At 46.5% G+C, this 24967-nt stretch overlaps 1 protein-coding gene across 2 annotated transcripts in view; it reads left to right on the top strand.

The window, feature by feature from the left end:
* Nucleotides 1–24967, top strand: part of SLC9A4 (solute carrier family 9 member A4) — a 69143-nt gene that overhangs the window by 30134 nt on the left and 14042 nt on the right. For both annotated transcript variants that reach the window (XM_073351570.1, XM_073351561.1), the window contains exons 5-9: nucleotides 753–955; nucleotides 1860–1946; nucleotides 3708–3778; nucleotides 12484–12645; nucleotides 23913–24009. In XM_073351570.1, the coding sequence (XP_073207671.1) occupies nucleotides 753–955; nucleotides 1860–1946; nucleotides 3708–3778; nucleotides 12484–12645; nucleotides 23913–24009 (620 nt within the window). The remainder of the gene's footprint in view (nucleotides 1–752; nucleotides 956–1859; nucleotides 1947–3707; nucleotides 3779–12483; nucleotides 12646–23912; nucleotides 24010–24967) is intronic.

Below are 24967 nucleotides of genomic sequence, written 5' to 3'. Positions count from 1 at the left end.
AGAAGGGACCGCAAGGGTCACCTCTGTTATATAGAGGGTCACATTAGTTTTACCTTTAATTAAACGCAAAACAAATTAGGAGAATTAAGCAGCTTCCACTATAGCCGTTTTGTTACCGAGTACCTTTAAAGGGAGTCAGTGAAGAGCACTGGACTGCAACTCAGGAGTCCTGGACTCTATTCCCAGCTCTGCCCCTGGTTTGCTGGGTGATCTTTGGTATGTCTTTCCATCTCTGTTACTCATTGATACTGAACTTTTCCGTCTTTTTCATCAGTATATGCAACTGTCAAAACTGTTCAAACACACTGGTCTTCTACTGTGTGGGGAAAGTGTCTGGAGTAACTTAGAAGGGGACCAAAATGCATTGGAGTGAAAGGGAAGAAGAAATGCTTAAAAGAACATTATAGGGGAAAAAGTAGGAAGAGATCTTATCTAGGATGTCATCAGATAACCTCAGTGGAAGACCTGTCTAAAATACAAATGGTGGTGGATAATATCACTTATTTCATCTTCTGATCCTACTCAGCAAAGTAAAATACAAAACATTTAGAAACCTACATTAGAAGATTGTGTTAATTGCTCATAAGGAGGCATCACATTTATAGTATATTTAAAAATAGCTCAAAAATGAGCAGAAAAGTTACAAGCACCCACAATTGCAAAGAAAACAGTGTTCACAGCTTAAAGATGCTGTTGCACTTAAAGTATTTCTCTTTGTAACTTGGTTAACAATAGTTTTTCCTCCCTCCTAGGTGTGTTTGCTCTCTTTTATATCAGCAACAAGTTTCGGACTTATCCCTTCACCATTAAAGACCAGCTCATTATTGCCTACAGTGGCCTTCGAGGAGCCAGTAGTTTCTCTCTTGCATTTTTGCTTCCTAGGTATCTCTTCCCTAGAAAGAACATGTTCATTACAGCTACTCTTGTAGTTATATATTTCACTGTGTTCATTCAGGTAAGCAGGTTTCATAATGGGTTCATTTCATACAACAGAGATGCTTAGAGGCTTCATAGTTAAGCTTGCACTGAGATTTGCACTTAAATCAGGATTAAATCCTTCTATTTTATACTTTAGTTGCTGGATAGAGTCTCCAGATGTAACACAATAACCCTTTGCTCTATTATTTAACTGAAACTATAAGAAAAAAATAATTTTTAGTAACTGCACCACTGAAAGTATTTAAAAAACAGATTCCCTTAAAAATTCTTCTGAAAATGTTCCAATTTTCTACTTCACCTTGTACTCTGATATACAAGAGTAGTCGTTCCCCTTGTGTCATAACCAGAGCTATGCAGGATGGAAATTTCATTTTGTGAAGGGTTTTGTGATTTCAACATTTATCTTTGTTCTGATTAGGAATGAAACCCCACAATTTAGAAATTCTCTACAAATGAAAATCCTTAAAAAAAAAACTGTTTGGGGTGAATCATTTTGTTTTGATATAATCTTTTAAACAATTATATTACCTTATAGTATACAGTTTTAAAAATCAAAACATTTCTTTCAAAAACTGTCAAAGCAGGATGCTTTGATATTGTTGAAACTATTTTTTCCCTCTGGAATGAAATATTAGCTTGGTATGAGTGATTAGCAGGCCAGGTAGTTTACAGAAACTAATTCTTACAGTTGGTTAGAAAATGTTGATGAAAATGTAATTTTGATTTGAAAGAAAAAGGACACTTTTTCCCAGAAATTGTTCTCCAGCTCCATTTTCTAACCAGCCCAACTAACAACAAATAAGCCCTGTATTCTAGACACAGTTTTCATGGTTGATTAAAAAATAGTCACTTCATCTTTTGCCTTTTACATGCTTGTTTCAAACAATAATTAACTTTCTCACTCATTTTTCTAAATACAGGGAATCACAATTGGTCCATTGGTCAAGTATCTAGATGTTAAAAAGACCAACAAGAAAGAGTCTATCAATGAAGAGGTTCATGTACGAGTAAGTTGTCTTTATTGATGAACTGTATCCTAGAACGGTTTCAGAGTAGCAGCCGTGTTAGTCTGTATTCGCAAAAAGAAAAGGAGGACTTGTGGCACCTTAGAGACTAACCAATTTATTTGAGCATAAGCTTTCGTGAGCTACAGCTCACTTCATCGGATGCATGTATGCTAGAAAGAGAATGAATGGGATTTCCAAATTAGCTCAAGAGAGTTAGGCACCCAGTTCCCATTGAAATTCATTGGGCAAATAAGCCACTTAGGCTCCTTTGCAAATCCCAACCAAAATATCTTAATAAAAATATTGGTGTAAAGTAATATCTGACATCCTCTGGATATGGATGCCACCTCATTATAATTTCAAAACTACAGAACGGAACTTTTTATAAAGGCAAAACAATGGAACAATGTAGCAATCGGATTCCAGCCTTTCTATCTTGACATTTTGTTGCTATTAAGAAAAATCCCAGCACCATAACAATAGTCAGGTTTGAAAAATCCACTCACCAGCTCACACATAGTGTATATCCACACTGCAATCAGTGATGTGACTGCAGCACAGAGACATACCCAAGCAAGCTTTGATCTAGCTAGCTGGAATGATAATAGCAGCAAAGCTGCAGCAGCATGGGTTTAACTGCTCAACTACATACCCAGGTGGGCTTGTACAGTCTGTGCTGTTGCGGCTTCACATGCTATGGTTATTCCAGCGAGGTTAGGTCAAAGCTAGCTCAGATTAGGTCTACATGTGCTGCAGTCACCCCTCTGATTGCAGTGTAGACACAACCATAGTGAGCAGGCATCTTTCCCAGCAAGTGCCACCAACTTCTGCAAAATCCAAGTTCTCATTAAAGTGTTTCTTGTCCTTATGCTTGAGAAGAAGGATTTCCAAATGTGAACCGAGTGTAAAATGAGGCAGAGAGTCATTTTCCTGAATCTGCAGTTAGGCCCCTTCATTGTCTCCACTGCTGCTTATACTATGCCAAGCAGCAATGGAGCAGAGATGTGGCTCATCCCATTACCATCTTTTGACCAGCCTCAGTGCATACTAAAAACAGAAAAGTTTTAAATCAGGGTTCTCTGGTTTGTTGATTAAAAGTGAATAAAACCTCAGGATTCATTCTGAAAGACGCTCAGTCATTTTGGAAGATTTATTTTCTTCTGAAACATTTTACTTTAAGTATATTAAGTCCCATAATACGTACAGGTAGGATAGAGGGAAGGTTGTTAAACTAGCTTAACAAAACACTTAAACGTGGTTACATTTACCCATGAGTAGTCCCACTGAAATTAATGGGACTACTATATGTATAAAGTTAAGCACATATGTAGATGTTAGCAGCTAACTTTAATTTGACCTGAAATTAACCTCAGTGCTTTTATCTTTATATTGAAGCCAGATATGATTTTATCTAAAATAGTATTACTTACAGTAATTTGACTGTCATAACTGGACTTTTAAAGCTGTTTCTCCTGAGGTCCCACCTTATTGTGCTGAAAACACATCAATGTGCCTGTAAATTCTGGTAATTAGTAGCAGAGTTACTTGTATTGATCTTTTTATTTTTCCATAAGATTGTCTGATCTGAGACCTTGGCATATCGGGAAGTTTGTCTGGATTTTTATAAAATTTTAGATTTTCTATGTTGTTTAATTTGAATCAGTATCTAAATTTCTTAGAATCTGATCTTCAATTGCCGAAGAATTGTTTTGACATTGATATCATGTTATCACCATTGGTTTGTTGTATTTTTTTCTCTAGATGATGGATCACTTGAAGGCTGGAATTGAAGATATATGTGGGCATTGGAGTCACTCTCAACTGAGAGACAAGTAAGAATATTTTATTATACCAGACAGTAATTAAACAATTTAGCTGTGACCTACTGATCTACTCAAAGGTAAATACAGTAGGAAATTCACTTTGTGCTCTCAGAAGGTTAGATTAGAATGAAAATATTAGGGATATGCACCATATCCTGTTCTAAAATATAACCCGAGCTCTTGAGTAATCATCATCTTTCGGCGTGCAACATTCATGTGTTTCACTGCTGTGCTTCCTCAAAGAGGAGGAGCATGACATGCACTCTCATGCCATGTGCACGCGAAAGCCTGCAAACAAGGCCTAAATGTAAACTTAACGTTCTTCAAAGTGGCCCTTTAAATTGCAAGCTGCTTGAGGCATGGATCTGTCATTTTATTTGAATGTAAGTCACTGTGCAAACATATGGGACAAAAGTAATAATAATAATTTTTTTTTCCTGGTCTCAGAATTATACTGCCTTCTGTATCTAGGCGAGAGCACACAAATGATGTTTCCATTAACTTAATAAAGGAATTATATGAGAGCAGCATTATACCTTCGATGGATAGATGAGACAATTTGTGATGTTGACTTGATTTCTAAATTGCAATTTGATTTGTAACCTTTACATTATCAGATCTGAATGTGGAGATATACATATGATCATCAGTCTGCCCAATACCTCTGCAAGCTCAGATGGTTGCTATATAGCAGTAATGCAAACCTTTAGGAGGTGGAATATCTTTTCTGCCTGAGAGACAGCCTTCATTTCAATAAATTTATGAACTATAGAATTCATATGTAATGGACTAAAAATGGCCTTCCAGAGAATCTATTGAGGATAACAGTGGTGCATAGGCAATAGAATTCCCTATTTGAAGCCACAGACGCAGTTGAAGGCATTGCAACTGAGATAAATTGAATATCAGTCACTTCCCTCAGATCCACCCAATAGACCTGATAGGAGGAGACTATGAATACTACTAGTAAGTTACTGTTTCAGTCAAGGTAAAGGCTAAAGAAACACATCATATGAAAATATTTATATGGGAGTCATAAAAATGAAGGTATTCCTTGTATTATAAGTAATAGGCTTTTAAGAATTGATTACCTTGGTTAACTGACACTCAAGCTAACTTCCTGTGGACTAGAGAGCTCGGCAGAGCATCCTTGTTCATAGAACAAAGCAGAGCTATGTACAGTCTTCTGTTATAGCAACAAATATTAAAAACAGTTGCTTATTATAAGAAATTGTATAAACGCTGTACTGATTTTCATAACACTCTAAAGCACAGTTCTCTGCTAGCAAACTACCCCATAGAAAAAAAATTATAAGAAGAGCTGCTGCTATTTTGTTAGGCTAATGCCTGAAAGTCAGTACACGCCTCAACACACACACTCAAACTGGTGTATGCAGCACATTAGTGGTATATTATAATATGCAGCATGCATACACACATAATTTTGTAGTCCATTCAATTTCTCTGGCATTCAGAATATTAGGACATATATATTTTCCCCTAATTGTCAGGATTCAAAATGATCAGCAACATAATGGGACCTAACTACTGGGCCATTTAGAACATTATTGGTGTCTGGCTGAATAGGCCGGCATTGCTTGTAAGTGCAGCAGCTGCTGCTGTTATACCTTATTAGAATACAACACTTGTACAAGAGCATGAAAGACTGGCCCCTTTTTTCTCTTCATACAATTGTGGTGATGCTATATGCTAACACTCACCCAACCTTCTTTTTGCTATGATAGCAGCTTGTTTCTTTCTTTTGTATAGCAAATTTACCATCCTTGTGGACCAGTAGGCCATGCCCTTTGTCCTCCAACAGGTTTCTGTTCACTGGTCCTTCAGTAGGCCACGGGTGCCTACAATTTGGATTCAGTTTCCAACGCGCAATTATATATTGTGGCAGAGCTCCAACCTTGTCCCTGGGGGTCCCACACTTCCAAGTGGTTTATGCAACCCTCCACATACCCCTTCTCTCTGTAGGGCCAGGGATACAGTCTACTGAGCCCTTTTCATCATAAGCCAGCAAGGAGGTTTGTGAGAGAACTCCCATAGTCTCTGTTGCTCCTACAGCCTCATACCAAAACAGTTTAGCCTCCTGTCATGATAGGGGCCTGCTTCCCCCACCAGGAGGTGTTTCTGTAGTGGTGGGTTGTGGGAAACCCAGGCCCACCCTCTACTCTGGGTTCTGGTCCAGGGACCTTAATGGTAGCAGCTGTTGACAGCCAACCTGTCACTGCTAGAGTTGCTATATTTCTCTGGGCCACTTCCCCACAGCTCTCCTGCTTCTCCCTTACCAGTAACTTGAGGGTATCTTCATTAACCAGCCCTTCAACTGTACTTCTTCTCCACTGGCTCCCTAGCTCTCCTCTACCTGACTGGAGTGAGCCCTTTTATAGTATCAGAGGGGCCTTAATTAGAGTCAGGTGGTCACATTAGCTTAATGGCCTCACCTGACTCTTTGCAGGTTAACTGGAGTCAGGTGTTCTCATTAGCCTGGAGCAGCCCCTGCTCTGGTCAGTCAGGGAACAGAAAATTGTTAATCTAGTGGCCTTTTGTTACTCAGCTGTACCCAACTGGCCTGGAGGGAGATAGAAGACTGTTGCTGGGCCCTGGGCTCTTGCTGCTCCAGCTACTCCCCTGGCTGGGCCAGACACCCCCCCCACCCCTTTTCTGCTACCTGGTTGCTGGCTAGCCACTGGACCCCCCACCTTTTGTTGCTACTGCTACAGCCCCTTGGGGGGGCTATTGGCCTGCTCCCGAGAGGAGGGAAGTGAGGGACCCCAGCCCTGGTCGTTGCTGCTGCAGACACCACCACCGTCACCTGTGAGAGGTCCTTTCTGCCTGCCTGGCCACTGGACTGCTGTCTGGAGCTGCTAGAACCTGAAAGAGGAGAAGAAGAGGACCATCTGCTGCTGGGGGAGTGCACAGAGACTCTGCAGACCAGTGTGGAAGAGGCCTTAAGACTGAGTAACTTTTGAACTGTGCTCTTGTGGTTGGGGTCTTGACTGTGTTTGTGGGGACACAGGGGGTGTAGCATTGAGCCTGCCCCCTGGTTATCTGTGTCCTCCCCCCAAACCCCCACCACCGTCATCGCTGCCCCCTCCGCCACCCCCAGTGGACACTTACCATCTGCCACAAACTCCTGCCTCTGGGACTCCGCTGCTTGCTTGGCTTGCCACAGCCTCTTCCACCATTTGGGCCTGAAGCAGCAGCCAGCCCAAACTGACTTCTGGGCGCATGTGCCCCCCCCTTTGGACTGACCCCCTCCAGCAAGCCCCCAGCTTTGCCCCTTGCAGTCTTTTGCCCCCCCTTTTGCCCCAGCCCCTTGCTAGCCTCAGTTTGTTTGCCTGCCCCACCCGTTTCCTTCTGCAGCTTTTGTTTGTTTGTCCTGCCCCAGCCTCTGAAGCTAGCCCCTTGGTTCCTCTGCCCCACCCCCAGCCTGGTTGTTCCCCTCTGCCTGCGGTCTCCCTTCCCCTGATTACTTCCTCCCCTTGTGCGCCCATGCCCCCTTCCATGTGCTTGTGCCCCTCCTCTGTTTGAGTTTGCCCCATCTCACGCACCCCCCAACGTTGTTATAACCCCTCTCCTCTAGTGCAGGCGGGGATACTGCCGGGCATGGGAGAGGGCCCGCCCCAGGAGGAGTCTTCCCTCCCTTCTGTTGCCCCACCGTTACCTCCCTGAGTCGCTGAGCCATCGCCCCTGCCCCCTGACTCGACCCCTGCTAGCCAGCCCCCTGATGATGCTATGGCCCTACAGAAGATAGTCCACCTCCTGCTGCCGTGGCTGCCAAACCCACCATGGACCCTGGGCCCAGCATCGCTGAGAGCCCCCTTCCCACCCCCCGAACCCCTGAGCCTGACCGGGAGGTGTCACGCCCTAGTTGCTCGGCTTCTGGAGCCCAGAATCTCGCCCCTGTCCCTGCCCCTGTTCTTGATCCTGGCCCTGGCCTTGCCCCTGATGCTGACCCTGTCCCTAGCCTCTCCACCTCCCATGATGTTATTGCCACCCCTGGGGCTGTCTCCTTCCCTTTTCCAGCAGATGACCCCCAGGGAGCGGCCTTTGTGTTTCCCTGTCCTGACCCACTAGGGGCTGCTATTTTTCCTCTGCCATCCCCCATTGAGCTGGAGCCTGAGGCAGGCTGTGTGGCACCGGCCCATGGGGTGCCATGTTGGGGGTCCACCCCTTGCCTGCAAGTCTTGGTGGGCCATGCGGCTGTGCCAGGGGCTCCACAAGAGGACGGTCAGGGGCCAGTGACCCACCCCCACATACGCTGCGAGGAGAGCTGCGGGACTTCCTTGAAGATGCCCGTGGCTCCCGCAACAAAGTGCAGCTCGCTCTCCAGCGATGCGGGGATTTTCATCAAATCCTTCCGGGTCGTGAGGGCCCTCGTGGGGGAGGGTAAAAGGACCAGGAAGCAGGGTGCCGCAGCCTACCAGCGGGTCCATAGCTTCCGTGACTCCTTGCTCACCTATGGAATAGGTCACGGTTTGCTGCGCAGCCCAATGGGGGCTGTAAGCATCCCTGCCAGCGAGGATCCCACCCCAGCCCTCCTCATGGCACCCATCAACTTTGCAACATTGAACACCCGGGGCTGTAGGATGGGTCTCCGCAGGTGTCGGGTGCTCTCCTTCCTTCAGGAGTGAGGCGTACTCTGGGGTTTTCCTGCAGGAGACCCATATGGATCCGGCTAGCCAAAGATAGCTGGCAGCTGGAATGGGGGGACAGGGTTTACTTTAGCCATCTCACAGTTCATACATCTGGAGTGGCTATCCTGTTCTCCCCCGACGTACGGCCCAAGGTGCTGGGGGTCATCAAGGTTGTGCCAGGCCTCTGGCTGCACCTCTGGGTCTGTATGGAGGGGCTCGTGGTCAACCTCATTAACGTCTATGCTCCGACATTGGGCCCGGAGCAGCTGCGTTTCTATCAGCAGGTGTCCGCCTTCCTTGACATCTTGGATCCTCACAAGTGCCTGGTCCTGTGCGGGGACTTTAACACAACCCTCGAGGAGTGGGACTGCTCGGGGCCCGAGCAGTGCCCGGCCACTGCTGATGTCCTCAGGGAGATTGTCGACCATCACTCCCTGATGGACGTCTGGCGCAACCACCACCCGGACAACATCTCAACGTTCACCTTTGTCTGGGTGGAAGCCCATCGGTCACGCCACTCCCGATTGGATTGAATCTATCTGTCACATTTCCATCTTTCACGGGCCCACTCCTCCAGCATCTGGCCGACCCCATTTTCAGATCATCATCTAGCCATTATGACGGCCTCTCTCTGTGAGGAGAGGCCGGGGCCGGCCTATTGGTATTTTAACAACGGCTTGCTGGAGGATGTGGGCTTCGTGGCATCCTCTGGGAGTTCTGGCTGGCCTGGTGAGAGCAGAGGCATGTCTTTTCCTTGGCACGGCGGTGGTGGGACCTAGGGAAGGTGTGCGCCCGGCTCTTCTGCTGCGACTACACCCGGGGCTCCAGCCGACAGAGGGATGCGGCGATAGGGCAGTTGGAACAGGAGGTCTTAGAGCTGGAGAGGCTCCTGGCCGCCAGCCCCGAGGATCCATCCCTCTGCAAGGCGTGCCGGGAGAAGTGGGAGGAGCTCCAGGCCCTCGAGGACCATCGGGCCTGGGGTGCCTTTGTTCGATCCCAAATCTGCCTCCTTCGGGAGATGGATCGCGGCTCCTGCTTCTTCTATGCCCTGGAGAAAAATGAGGGGGGGCCCAAGAAGCACGTCACCTACCTCCTAGCAGAGGATGGCACCCCCCTCATGGATCCAGTGGAGATGTGCGGGAGGGCCAGGACCTTCTATGCAGGCCTTTTCTCCCTGGATCTGACTGATCCTAACACTTGCAGAGTGCTCTGGGATGGGCTCCTGACGGTCAGTGCAGGCAACCGAGACTGGCTCTCGCTCTGGCTGAGTTCTTGGAAGCCCTCCGCCGCATGCCCACCAATAAATCTCTGGGCTTGAACGGGCTGACCGTGGAGTTCTACCGCATGTTCTGGGACATCCTCGGCCTGGACCTTGTCACCGTCTGGGCCAAGTCCTTTCAGAGCGGGGTCCTTCCTCTCTTGTGCAGACAAGCCGTGCTCACCTTATTGGTGAAGAAGGGGAACTCTGCAACTTACAGAATTGGCGTCCTGTCTTGCTCCTCAGCACGGACTACAAAGTCATAGCCAAAGCCATCTCGCTGCGGCTGGGGTCCGTGTTGGCAGACATGGTCCACCCAGACCAGACCTACACCGTCCCGGGCCGTACCATCTTTGATAACCTTTATCTGGTCTGGGATCTTCTGGAGCTTGGGTGTAGGGATGGTCTGTCATTCGCCCTCTTGTCTTTGGATCAGGAGAAGGCATTCAACAGGGTGGATCACAGGTATCTCCTGGGCACTCTGTGAGCGTTAGGCTTTGGACCCCTGTTTACGGGCTTTTTCCAGGTGCTGTACACCTCCGTGGAGTGTCTGGTCAGGGCTCAACTGGACCCGACTGAGCCAGTCAGCTTTGGGCGGGGAGTACAGTAGGGGTTCCCCTCTGGCCAGCTGTACACTCCGGAGATTGAGCCTGTCCTTTGCCTCCTCCATTGGAGGCTAACGGGGTTGGTGCTCTGAGAGCCAGAGCTGAGGCTGGTCCTGTTGGCGTACGCTGACTACGTTCTCCTCGTGGTCCTGGACCCGGGCGACTTGGCAAGCCTCCATCTGCGCCAGGCTGTCTACTTGGCAGCCTCCTCTGCCTGGGTCAACTGGGTCAAGAGCTCTGGCCTGGTGGTTGGGGCCAGCTGGCAGGCGAGCTCCCTCCCACCTGCGCTTCAGGCCATCCGGTGGAGTGCGGGTCCGCTGCTCTATCTCGGCGTTTACCTTTCTGCCACGCATCCGTCTCCGCCGGAGAACTGGCACGGTTTAGCGGGCAGGGTGACAGAGCAGCTCAGAAATGGACAGGACTACTCTGGTGCCTCTCCCTCTGAGGGAGGGCACTGGCGCTCAATCAGTTAGTCCTATCCATGCTCTGGCACCAGCTCAACACCCTGGTCCCAACCCCGGATTTCCTGGCCAACCTCTGGTTGGTGATTCTGGAGTTCTTTTGGTCAGGAGTGCACTGGGTCTCTGCAGGGGTCCTCCACCTGCCCCTGGAGGAGGAAGGGCATGGCCTGAAGTGCCTTCCGCCTCCGTGCCCTGCAGAGGCTCCTTTATGGTACAGGTAGTCTGGTGTGGATCGTGCTGGCGCACGCCTTCCTACACCACTTCCGAGGGCTCCGATACGACCGGCAGCTCCTTTATCTCCATCCGAGAGGTCTTCTGTGAGACCTCTCCAGGCTGCCAGTCTTCTCCCAGGACCTCCTCTGGACCTGGAAACTATTCTCAGCAACCAGGTCCGTGGTGGCCACTGGGGGGGCAGATCTCCTCACGGAGCCCCTGCTATACAATCCCCAGCTCAGTGTGCAGATGGCGGAGTCCCCCTCGGTGCGCCAGAGGCTGGTCCTGGCAGAAGTTACCAGAATCAGAGACCTCCTGGATTATGACCGGGGAGACTGGGAGGATCCCCTGACACTTGCTCAGCACATGGGGCTCTCCAGACCTTGTACTCCCCAACACGTACTTCAGGAGGTGAGGGCAGCTTTACCTCCCACTGGTCGGGTTTATCTCCACCAGGCCCTGCGAGAGGGCATGCCCCGCCCACCCTCCACCCCAGGCCCTCTGGACCTTTTCATCAGGCCCTTGCCTCATGGACCCAACCAGCCCCCCCCACCTCCTTCACCATGAGCCGTCTGCACGACTTGCAGCCGGTTCGTTTTCAGACTGCGCCAAAGAAACATCTATACACGCTCATGCTCCACACCCTTCACTTCCTCACCCGCACATCCCACCCCAACACAAAGTGGCGGGACCTCCTGCCATCTCTAGAGGGTGAGGAGCCCTTGTGGGTCAGCCTATACTCCACCCTGGTCCCGAGGCCCGCCGGGGATGTCGGTTGTCGGCTCCTTCACAGAGCTGTGAGCACAGGCGTGTACTTGGCTTAGTTTCCCCCCCCCCCATCCCAGACACCTGTCCCTTCTGCAGTGTGAGGGAGACCCTGGTGCATGTTTACCTGGAGTGCTCCAGGTTGCAGCCCCTATTCCGGCTCCTCACTAATATTTTGTTACGTTTTTGGTTGCACTTTTCCCCTCACCTCCTTATCTATGCACTCCCTATCCATGGCCCCACAAAGCCACGGGACCTCCTGGTCAACCTCCTCCTGGCCCTGGCTAAAACGGCCCATCTATAAAACCAGGGAGAGGACGTTGGCCGATGGAGACTCCTGTGACTGCGGGGCCTATTTCCGATCCTCGGTCCGTTCACATATGCAGGCAGAGTTCCTCTGGACGGTGTCCACTGACTCCTTTGACGCCTTCTCAGAGCAGTGGCGCTGTCTGGGGTTCTCTGCTCAGTTTCCCCATCAGGTTCCCTTTGTTTGACCCTTTGACTGCACTCCTGTTCCTGTTGTTTTATTAGTTGTCCCCCAAAATCACTTGGTTTTCAGGGCCTGTGGACCCCCCCTCTTAGGTTGGGGGGGATCCTTTAGCAGTAGGCGGGCTTCTGCCCGCCCACTTGCTGGATCCCAATAGGGCTACTCTGCTGTGCCCAACCGGCCTGGGTCTATCACAATATATATTTGATGGATGTTGTCAGAGAGGAAGATAGGCTCCTTTCTTTTTTACATTTTCTTTTCATTTCTGTTTCATAGATTTAAAAAGTTTGACAATACATATCTAAAGAAAATCCTGATCCGGGGGAACCAGCCCCAATCCAGCATTGTATCTCTATACAAGAAGATGGAAATCAAACAGGCCATTGACATGGCAGAAAATGGGATGACAAGTTCAGCTGAATCGACAGCTTCTCTCCAGTGAGTATCAGCTTCATTACAGCTTACCAAACAGGGGAGAGAGGAATAAGGGGTGTGTGTGTGTGTGTGTGGGGGGGGGGGGGATATGAAGAAACAGTGGAGGGAGACAAGGACTTTAAAAGAAATGTGACAAGAACAAGGTACTGGGAGGGGAGGAATAAATGTTAGGTGCTGGGACCTTCAAATGTTACATAGGAAAGGAAATGTTCAGCGATAGTTCTGAGTTTACAAAGAGGGAAAAGACTGCCTCTTTACCCATGTTTTTCAGCAGCATCAGGCATGCCTGAAAAGGCCTGGAGATTCAGATCTAGACTGAGTGGTACTCGCTGATTGCTTTGTACTGCTCCAGTGATGCAAAGCGACCATATGCTTCATTTAACTGGCCAGTAAATTCTGGTTTGTGGCTGCTTTGTGTTGAAAGAGAGCAACACAAAGGAATGGAGCGTATTGGTTTGTCTGGCCCTCAGTTCAGATTAGTAACCAGAATTCTGGGATCTGTAAATTTGGGTATAGTTCTCATGAGACCAGGCTCTCTTGTAAGATTGCGACTTTAGACTGGGTCAGAATGCTATAAGGACAGGCTTTCTTGTAGTATTTTGGTACTTCAGCTTCTAGTCTTGGCCAGAACTCAGGTTACTCCTGGGGGCATTCTGCGCCAAAAAAATTAAAATTATGCACACAATATTTTAAAATTCTGAAAATTTTATTTGTCAAACTAACACTACATAACCACACCAGTTTCAATTATTTTGGTAATTTATTTCAAAATACCGGTCAGCAAGTATGTTTGTAACAATGCAAACACACACAAGAATTCCCCCAGGAGTAGAGAGTTAAAGAAACCATTATGACAACCCAGTTCCTGTTTATCTGCCCCTTTGCCCACCTGCCAGAGCCTAGCTGGGGTGTGGGGGTGCAGACACCTGCAACCCCTTCCCCACAGAGCCCTCCTGCGGGGGCCCCCCAGCCAATACACCCAAACCTCCTCTCCCCAGAGCCCAATTGTAGGGCCCCTCCAACTCAGATACTTCCCCCAGAGCCCAGCCGTAGGGCCTCCCTGGCCCATATACCCACACCCCCTTCGTCCCAGGACCTAGCTGTGCCCCCCCACCCCATCCATACACCCATCTCCCTCCCTCCCCTGCCCCCCCACAGAGCCCAGGATCCAGAGGGAGAAACAGCCTGATGCTTGGTCCCAGGCTTGCTCAGAGTTTCTTGCGTGCTGCGCTGCCTTCTTCTTCCCTCAGGGGTTGTGGGGAACTGCAGCTGCCAGGAACCCTCTAGCTCAGGGGTGGGCAAACTTTTTGGCCTGAGGGCCACATCAGGGCATAGAAATTGTATGGCGGGTCATGAATGCTCACAAAATTGGGGTTGGGATGCGGGAGGGGGTGAGGACTCTGGTTGGGGGTGCGGGACTACTTTATGTACTACTGGGCCATTTAGAACATTATTGGTGTCTGGCTGAATAGGCCGGCGTTGCTGTAAGTGCGAGGGTGCGGTTGGGGGTGTGGGCTCTGGAATGGGCATGAGGAGTTTGGGGTGTAGGAGGGGGCTCTGGTCTGGGAGAGAGGGGTTTGGAAGGCGGGAGGGGGATCAAGGCTGGGGCACGAGTGCGGGAAGGGGTGCAGGTTCCAGCTGGGGGTGCGGGCTTTGGGGTAGGGCTGGGGATGAGAGATTTGGGATGCAGGAGGGTGCTGGGATCATTCTCATCAGCCCTTTTGATCAGTTGCATGGGCATATCATTGCTATCTGGGATTTTCACGCTTTAGAGACGAGGGGAAGAAATCTCTCTGGTAATCAGGGCAGATCTCAGTTGAGCCTTCTGGATTCGCTTCAGGCTCAGAACTTCCATTCGTGTCAGTGGGATTCCTACAGGTGGACTATGCATTAAGTATTTGCCCATTGACTGTAAAACAAAGCATCTATATTTGAGATAATATATAGCACTTAGTTATACTGGCTTAGAGAACATAAGCATTAGAAATAGGAATTTCAAAAGGCAAAGCACATCCAAGCAGATGCTGTAGATACCACATTTCTGGCTGAATTTTAGACAATATACTTTAAATATAACCATAAGCAAGACAAGATGGGCTTATTTCTGAGCTCAGTCTTTGGACATCAGGGGAGTTTTTCTTGATGTACGTTGGTGTAAGCAGGCTCAGAATGAGACTGAGTGTTTTCATTGCCAGTAACACTATTATACAAGCGCTATCCCACTAGGATGCTACTTTCTTCTTAGTAGAACTGGATGGAGAGTACAGAAAGTTCAAAATGTAATAAAAAATGGGGAAAAAATTGGATGGGGGAATTTGGCTTTTATTTTTTAACCAGCTCTATTTTTTTAGAACAAATATGCACAGTATTTTGGGTACATTCGTGATCAGAATAGATTGATTTTTTTTTTTTTTTGGCCAACGGAGAGTTATAGCCAATTGCTATGCACCCAAAATGATATAATCTCAGAATGTTTTTGCAAATAAAACAACTGGACTGGGCTCTGCAAGTAAAATGCAGGAAGTTTCAATAAGCATCAGAGAAAGAATGGTAATAAAGATGATTTTATGGGAGTGGTAACAAGTCAAACTTGTTTTATCTGAAAGCAGGTTATCAGCATGGCAGATTAATGGCTAATCCCATGCAAAGCGAATGCTTTTTATTTGTGCTTTAGAACAATATAGATAATCTTCATGTTTGTTCTGTTGCTAATTCAGTTCAGCTGAAACTGAGGGTATTTTATTTGAGTCACCTAAAGAGCGAAACGATAACAAGCACTGATATGATTTAAAGCAGGGATGGGCAAACTTTTTGGCCCAAGGGCCACATCTGGGTGGGGAAATTGCATGCAGGGCCATGAATGTAGGGCTGTGGCACGGGGTTGGGGTGCAGGAGGGGGTGTGGTGTGCAGGAAGGGGCTATGGGCAGGGGGTTGGGGTGCAGGAGGGTTTGGCAGGGGGCTCAAGGCAGGGGGTTAGGGGACTCAGGGCTGGGGGCAGGGTGCAGGAAACGTTCGGGGTGCAGGCTTCAGCCTGGCGCCGCTTACCTCAAGTGGCTCCAGGGTGGCAGCGGCACACAGCGGGGCTAAGGAAGGCTGCCTGCCCTGGCCCCACGCTGCTCATTGAACTTGGTGGTCAGTGATCCAGCATCAGCTTCTAGTGAGGTTGCTGAATTACTTAATGTAATTCAAAGCATCTATGTATTTTTCTCTGCATCAATTCATCTATGACAAATTTTAAAGCAACATCTGGGAACATCCTCTCTGACACTGAAACCACTGAGTTCCACACAATGGGAAAGTCGAGTGGAGGCGACAAAGCCTATCAAACACCAAATTGGGAAGATAGATGATGCCATAGTTGCCATGATGGAGGATAATGCTACAACAGGAACTGTTCATGGGAGAAGGAAATGGAATCACCAGAAACATACATAACTTCAAATTTCTGTGTGGCTTAGTGTTGTGGCATGACATACTGTTTGAAATAAATGATGTAAGCAAGAGACTCCAAGGTGTTGACCTTGATATATCTGGAGCAATGGAACAAAGTAAAGTCATACCTACAGGCTTACCGGTCAGATGAGGGATTTCAAAATGTTCTGAAGAGTGCACAGAAGTTGGCAGAGGAACTTCACACTGAAGCTATTTTCCTACCCATTCAAGAATACAAGAGTCACCGAAGAAGACATTTTGATTATGAGGCACGGGATAATCCCATAAGAGACCCCAAACAACAATTGAAAGTTGAATTCTTTAACCAGGTGCTAGATTGTGCAATACAGTCAGGTGAAGAACGTTTCATGCAGCTCAAGGAACACAGCAGTATATTTGGGATGTTCTATGATATTCCAAAACTCCTCACTATGCCTGAAGACCTACACCATTATGCAGGGCACTAGAGACGGTGTTGACACAATGACATGCGCGATATTGATGCAAGTGATTTAGGTGATGAACTGAAAGCCCTTTCAAGTTACATTTCAGCAGGATCATCTCCAAAGGCTGTTCTGGAACATATGCGCACAAATAAGATGACCACCCACTTTCCAAAAGCTTTTGTTGCTCTGTGCATACTTCTAACGCTTCCTGTAACAGTTGCCAGTGGAGAACAGTTTCTCCAAGCTGAAGTTAATAAAAACACATCTACGCTCCACAATGACACAGCAGAGGCTGGTCAGCCTTGCAACCATCTCAATAGAGCGTGAGCTGGCCCAGACTGTGGACCTTCAGGAAGCAGTTCAAATCTTTGCAGCCAAGAAGGCACAGAAAGCAGTACTTTGATTATTCAAACAGATAAAAATGCCAATGTTTACTATGCAGACAAGAAAATTTACATTTGCTGTTCAGGCATTTGAAAGTTAAATGTTACTTAAAATTTTTGAATAAGGCATTTTAAGTTTTTAGTTCTCCTTTATTGGGGTAGGTAGCAGAGCAGTACCATGAGAAGAGTAGAACAGGAAGAAAGCAGAATTGAGATCTTTCAAAGTTTTGGCCCAAGCGATGGGGGATGAGGGCGTCATTTGAGTTTCCCGTCTCAGGTGCCAAAGTGTTGTGGACTGGCCCTGATGGTCAATTACAGCTAATTTCACAAAATTGCCACCATTCGTTGCAACTGCAAAATTCCCACCTTCCTCAAAGCACAACCAGAAACTAGGCCTTATCTGGTTTTGCATCCAACCTGAATCTAAAGCCATAGGGATAGGTTTGGGTTCAGGCATTTGAATCTGAAAACTGCCAAAATTCAAATGTGTTAGAAATCCAAAGTGGCTCATCTCTAGGAAATGGCCAGTTGTTGAGACCAACTGTTGTCTGTATGTAGTGATCAAAAGTATATCACAGGTAAAAAGTGGCAAGTTAGAAAAGGAAAAAGTCAGCCATAAAAATAATGCAACATTTATAGAAAAAGCCACATTTTAAAAAACGTAACCATTTAAATAGTCTAGTTTAATAAATGAATAAGACACATTTAGCCTAGCCCCTTGTCTAGAGCCTTAAAAATGCACACATTAGAGCTCTGAATTGGGGAGATGGGCCAGTGACTTGTGGCTTCATCCAGTGACCATTTAAATTGCTAATGTTTTTTTTTGAAGTGCTGCTTTTAAACTCTCTGCAGACCACTGACAAGTGGTCATCACATCACCAATGGTCCATGAAACATAGTTTGACAACTGAAGTCTTATACAGTACAATCGCCTCATGGCTGATTCCACAAAGAGTAGCTGCTTCTCTGCCCCCTTTTTGTCCAGGTCCGCCCTCCCTAGACCTATGGAACCAGAAGCCTGTGGTGCATCTGCAGAGGGATTTTATATCACAGAATTGGGAAAAGGATTGGGGAAAGTATTGAGAAGAATGGTATCATGTAGAAATCACTTCATGCTGCTACTTTCCCGACTCCAGATCAACCTAATCTGGCTCTCCGCTGCATGCAGATGTAGATGGAACATCAGGCCTTAAATCAGGGGAAGGCAAACTATGGCCCGCAGGCTGGATCCAGCCTGTTAGGGCTTTTAATCTGGCCCATGGGATTGCCACCCCCATGGTGCAGCAGAGCTAAGGCAGGCTCCCTGCCTGCCCTGGCCCTGTGCTCCCAGAAGCAGCCAGCACCCCATCCCTGCAGCCCCTGGGGGAGGGGGCAGAAGGCTCCATGCGCTTCCCTCGCCCGCAGGCACTGCCCCCCGCAGCTCCCATTTGCCGGGAACAGGGAACCACGACCAATGGGAACTGCAAGGGTGGTACCGGCAGGTGAGGGCAGTGCACGGCTGAGCCGCCTGTTCCACCCCACCCCCAGGAGCTACTGCAGGACATGCTGGCCACACAGAAATTTGAAGTTATGTATGTTTCTGGTGATTCCATTTCCTTCTCCCATGAACAATTCCTGTTGTAGCATTATCCTCCATCATGGCAACTATGGCATCATCTATCTTCCCAATTTGGTGTTTGATAGGCTTTATCGCCTCCACTCGACTTTCCCATCGTGTGGCATTCAGTGGTTTCAGTGTCAGAGAGGATGGTCCCAGATGTTGCTTCAAAATTTGTCATTGATGAGTTGATGCAGAGAAAAATACATAGATGCTTTGAATTACATTAAGTAATTCAGCAGCCTCACTAGAAGTTGATGCTGGATTACTGACCACCAAGTTCAATGAATGAGAACTGCATGGGACAAAAAAAGCTCAAGGATTTAACTTTCGGATCCATGTCTGCACGCCTCTGTTCTTTCCTCTCATGTTGGCACCATTATCATAGCCCTGACCTCTCATGTTAGCTACCGCAATTCCCCTATCTTCCAGCTTTTTAAGAAGCACATTTGTCATATCAGCTCCTGTAGTATCATCAAAGTCCATAAACTTTAGAAAATGCTCTCTGATAGTCACTGTTGCAGGAACATTTTCACTAGGTTCTGTTGCTGTTACAAAATGCACGATTAAAGTCATTTGTTCCGTATGGCTGATGTCAGGTGTACAGCCCAGAATAACAGAGTAATATCTTGCTGACTTCAGATCTGCCACAATCTTCTGTTTGACTTTGGTTGCCAGTAACTGCATTTTGAATTGTTTTTCCAAGGTAGTGGTGTGTGTACATTTCTTGGGTGGTGACTCTCCTTAGATACTCCTGGAGTACAGCATCAAACTCAGCCATCAGCTCCACAATTTTAAGGAAGTTTCCATTGTTTGGCACATACAGCTGATCTGAAGTACCACGCAGTGCTAGGTTTGGGGTAGCAAGCATTCTCACAGTGGCAATGAGCCTTTTCCAGTTTTGCCAGTAAAGAGACTCTGATGCAATCTTCTCTTGATGCTGATCATCTATGGTGGCCTTTAACCTTAGTCTCATCTCAAGCTCTTTCCAGCTCTGGAATGCTCTCTGGTGATTTGCTGCCTTCTCATGGCATGCCAGACTTCTAGCCAGATTTTTCCAGTCCTTTTGTTCCTGTAGAACCCAATGTGGCTGGAACATTAGACTGGAAGAGTTTGCAACAAAAACAGTATGCAGCATTCTGGGTTTTTGAGTACATAAGCCATGGCCTCTCCACTTTGTCACCATTGGGGATTTCACGCCAGTAATGTGTTGGATGGAAACCTCTATTTTCATTGTCTTTGGGGAACATGAAGTTTTTCATTTGCTGTGGCCCATGCTGTATAAGGAAGGCCCTCAGGCTACTGCTCAAGTGGGTCCAAAGTCCTGGATCATCTAGACTTAAGGAATTAAACTGAGTAGCAGCTGTTTCTTGCACCTCCACCACACTCTCTTCTCTGATCTTCACTTTTCTTCAGGAATGTGCAGGGTTACCTCCATTTGAGATGGAGAGATGGATGCTGCAGTAGCTGCCAGGTCACCTGCACCCTGACTAACTGGAAGATCACCACTCAGATCCTCACTCGGGCCGGAAGGCTCACCGTGAACATTTGTGTCTATGTATCTCAGGAGAGCTCGTTTCTGTTTAGATAGAAAAGCTTCCTTTGCTTTCTTTCTTTTTCTGAATGCTGTCCCATAGGGGCATTTTCTTCTTTCACTCATGACTGCTGTTCTCTGCCAGCTATAGTGGCTCTCAACACTCAATTGAAGGGGACAAATAAGCAGGCTGGTAGCAGGGCCTGAGTGAGGGAAGATATCAGCATCTTAAGGGCCTAACTGGCTCCTACTACTTCAGTTGACTGCCTGTTCTCCTCAAGTGGGTTCAGGGAAACAGCAGGAAACAGGAAGCTCCCTTAGAAGCTGGTGTAAATCAGTCCAGGCTCCTGGGGGTGCTAGAGAGGTACATAAGAGGCTCCTCCTCCTCTCTCTCTCTCTCCCTGCAGCTCCTGCTGCTTTGTTATTCCCTCTCACCTTTTCTCCTGCCTGCCTGTTCTGTCTCTTGTGCCCTCCTTCCTCCAGCACAGCACTCCACCATCTCTGTGCATCTAGAGCAGAGAGAATACATATGCACCAGCAGCAGACACAATTTTCTACACTCTGGGTCCTAGTGGCGCTCCCCCACCCCCACCCCAGTCTGGCACCTGAGGTGGCTGCCTCAGTTTGCCTCATGGTAAGGCCAGCCCTGGCCACCATACCTTGGCCTGGATTCTGCATTGAACCTGAACCCCAAGCCCTAGCCTAAACTAATCCATATCTGAACATCAGTGCTCTGGCCCAAGTCATGAATCATATAACAATTTTTAGTTTATTCTAGACACAGCTTCTTTTTGATATTAAAGGCTGTATTCTTTCCCTAATGTAAGGGAAACTGAATGCATAATCCTTTCAGAATGTAATTAAAGGAAACCCTCCTTTAATCAAGCCATTTACCACAATTACATCACTTAATATGAGGGAAAAGAGGGACAAATAAATATAAAAGGAAGTGAAGAAAAAGAAAACAAGTGGGAACAATGAAGTGAACTTTGACTATGGTTCACCCGTGATGGTCATGCCCCTTTATCCCTTTTTCCATTCTCCTCTTTGATATATGACTAAGCTCTCACAGAGATTGACCTGGCAAATCCAGTTAACATTTCAGATCAACCAGCTTCCATCATTTCTTTCGCAAGAAGGACAGGTAGTTACAAATGACTGTAAACAATTTTTACGCTAATTCATAAAAATGGAAGAGTTATTGCCTTAGGCACGTTCTTTCAGCTTCAGTTGAGTGAGATCACTGTATCCATCATGACATCCAGCTTACTATGAAGCTGCAGATCTATAGAATCAGTTATACTAGCTCTGTTGTACAGAAGTGAAACATGAGCACAAGAACAGAGGATTGATGGTTTTGATTTTTGTCGTATTTGTCAGTTACTCCGTATCAAATGGTAGGACAAGATCAGAAATGAGGATATTCATAGCTGAACCCAGCAACCACCTCTATCAGCACTGGTTTGGTTTTGGCAGCTTTCTTGGTAGGGATGTATTATTAGAATGGAAGACTAACAATCCCAATGGGTGCATATCAAGGAATGCTGATACTCAGCCACAATCACATGGGTATCAAAAACTTTGGTGGCGCTATAAGATTGTCAGTGATGTTCATAAACTGAAAATCAGCCTGATCACCTTAAGCACCTAGCCAGAGATCAATCTGGGTTGTGCTCTGTCTGCAAGGAGAGAGGATCCCGATCTCTCTCTGCAAGGATCCCATTGGGATTTGTCATGATGACTGTACCCCGTTACAAGATAACTGTATAAATTCTCTAGACCTGCCAGCCAAGTTTTCTGGGCTGTGACATTCCCCTTGACAAATTCTGAACTTTCTCCAATTCTATGGGACTGTCCTTTTTATCTCTTGGTTTCCTTTGGATTAAGAGTATGATGCTCCCTTCCCATTTGCACTGGCAGAAAGTTGTTAAAGCCAGTACAACGTCAAGGTCTCAGAGACTGGAAGATGTTTGTGGTGAGCAAAGAAAGAAAAAGGTATAAAAGAAACTCTGTCCAAAAGGTCCCTTAAAAATATGGACCCTCTTTTGCCCACATCCCACACCACCCCTCAATCACTGATTTAACACTTTCCTCCAAGACCCTACTGTGTGGAAGGTGACTTTCCCTGTTAATTCTTAAAAAAGAAAAGGTTGGCTTCTATTGTAAACTGAATGGCAGCTTATTGTATCTTCACAATATGTTAATAGATGTTTTAGTTTTCAACTGGGCAAACTGCTTGAAACTATAGTAAAGAACAAAACTATCAGACACATAGATGAACATAATTTGTTGGGGAAGAGTCAACATGGTTTTTGTAAAGGGGAAATCATGCCTCACCAATCTACCAGAGTTCTTTGAGGGGGTCATCAAACATGTGGACAAGGATCCAGTGGATATAGGGTACTTAGATTTTCAGAAAACCTTTGACAAAGTCCCTCACCAAAGGCTCTTAAGCAAGGTAAGCTATCATGGGATAACAGGGAAGGTCCTCTTATGGATTGATAACTGGCTAAAAGATAGGAAACAAAGGGGTAGGAATAAATGGTTAGTTTTCAGAATGGAGAGAGGTAAATAGTGGTGTTCCCCAGGGGTTGTAGGGGCCCAGTCCTATTCAACATATTCATAAATGATCTGGAAAAAGGGGTAAACAGTGAGGTTGCAAAATTTGCAGAGGATACAAAACTACTCAAGATAGTTAAGTCCCAGAAAGACTGTGAAGAGCTACAAAAGGATCGCTCAAAACTGGGTGACTGGGCAACAAAATGGCAGATGAAATTCAATGTTGATAATGCAAAGTAATGCTCATTTGGATAACATAATCCCAACTATACATATAAAATGATGGGGTCTAACTTAGCTGTTTCCACTCAAGAAAGAGCTCTTGGAGTCATTGAGGATAGTTTTCTGAAAACACCCACTCAGTATACAGTGGGAGTCAAAAAGGAAACAGAATGTTGGGCATCATTAAGAAAGGGATGGGTAATAAGACAGAAAATATCATATTGCCTCTATATAAATCCATGGTACACCCACATCTTGAATACTGTGTGCAGATGTGGTCACCCATCTCAAAGATATATTGGAATTGGAAAAGGTTCAGAAAAGGGCAACAAAAATTATTAGGGGTATGGAACGGCTGCCATATGAGGAGAGATAAGACTGGGACTTTTCAGCTTGGAAAAGAGGAGACTAAGGGGGGATATGATAGGGATTTATAAAATCATGACTGGTGTGGAGAAAGTAAATAAGGAAGTGTTATTTACTCCTTTTCATAACACAAGAACTAGGGGCCACCAAATGAAATTAATAGGCAGCAAATTTAAAACAAAAGGAAGTATTTTTTCACAGAATGCACAAGTCAGTCTGTGGAACTCCTTGCCAGAGGATGTTGTGAAGGCCAAGACTATAACAGGGTTAAAAAAAGAACTAGATAAGTTCATGGAGGATAGGTCCATCAATGGCTATTAGCCAGGATGGGCAGGGATGGCGTCCCTAGCCTCTGTTTGCTGGGACAACAGGGGATGGATCACCTGTTCTGTTCATTCCCTCTGGGGCACTGGCATTGGCCACTGTCAGCAGACAGGATACTGGGCTAGATGGACCTTTGGTCTTACCCAGTATGGCCATTCTTATGTTCTTTCTTCAAAAGATGATGCAAAGTGCAAACATTTTAAAAAACAAAACAAAACAAACTAGGAAGTTTTCTCTTTTTTTAGCTTTCATTGATTCCTTAGTATCATTGGCTACAAAATTGCCATTCCCACCTGCAGTGCTCTAGAAATAATAACATATGAAAATAAATAATTTTATAGGAAAGATAATTCCTGTGTGATTTGTACAAATTACTATAATGTTTACCTTTTCCTTCTATTTACAGAAGCTATAGAAATCAAACAATGCATAAGCTTTCCTCTGAAGAGGTGGAGTCCATGCGAGATATGCTGACACACAGTCTGTATCAAGTACGACAAAGGGTGTGTAAGCGACTCTTGTAACAAAGCTCTGTACTTGTAGATCAAAAGATCATGTGTACCCTCCTCGCCATGATAGCAACAACCAATGGTAGCTGCAAAGATAGTATTGTTCTTCTCAGCTGAACTATGAAACTGTGTTAATGGGAAATACTGAGCCAGATCCTCAGCTGGTGTCAATTGGATTTCAATGGAGGAGCTCTGATTTACATCAGCTGAGGATCTGGCCCATTGCGCTCAGATCTCACAGTACCAAAAAGTAAAAGGGAGTTTGCCTTCTAGCTTTTCACCCTGATGTCTGATCTACAATGTAACAGGACAAGAAAATCCAGAAACTAGCTCTAGAGGTCAGGCTTCCCTATCTGTAAAGATCTCGGTGACTCAGGAATGTTCTCCTTTCTGATATTGCCCAACACCTAGTTTATCTAGTTTAACTTTCCAAGCCCTCTCTCTCTCCAGTCACACACAAGCTGTGACCCTGTGACTGCAACAGCAGACTTGTCGAGTATTTTCATGGCAACTGAGGAGATGGAGCTGATATGGAATTTAGGAGTCATGGTATTTACCTGAACATGTGCAGCCGTTACATTTTTCTTTTTTAAAGCAAACCATCTGCAGAGTAGGTTTAAAACTGATATTATTCTAATCTCAATGGCCCTGCCCCGTGAAGGAGCAGCAGGGCCATTAGGGGCCAGCACTGTTGTGGAGGCACAGGACCTACGTAGATTTGCCAGATTTGGGAGGTAGGTCTCATGGCTTGTTCTGTGTGGGATTCAAAGATCCCTCAAGATAGGATGATAGGGGAAGAACTCCCTCCCACCCAGAGCCTCGTCTTGTAAGCTTTTCTGTGAGCTGGGCCTCAGCAAGGATTTATTTTGAAAAAAATGGACGTGACTTTGGTATCCTGTGAAAAATACAGTGTGATGCTGGTCAAAGGTGCAACATCAGTGTAACCCAGTCC

The sequence above is a fragment of the Lepidochelys kempii genome, chromosome 1 (genome assembly GCF_965140265.1).
Source record: "Lepidochelys kempii isolate rLepKem1 chromosome 1, rLepKem1.hap2, whole genome shotgun sequence".
NCBI lineage: Eukaryota > Metazoa > Chordata > Testudines > Cheloniidae > Lepidochelys > Lepidochelys kempii.
This window is presented reverse-complemented; position numbering and strand designations above follow the sequence as displayed.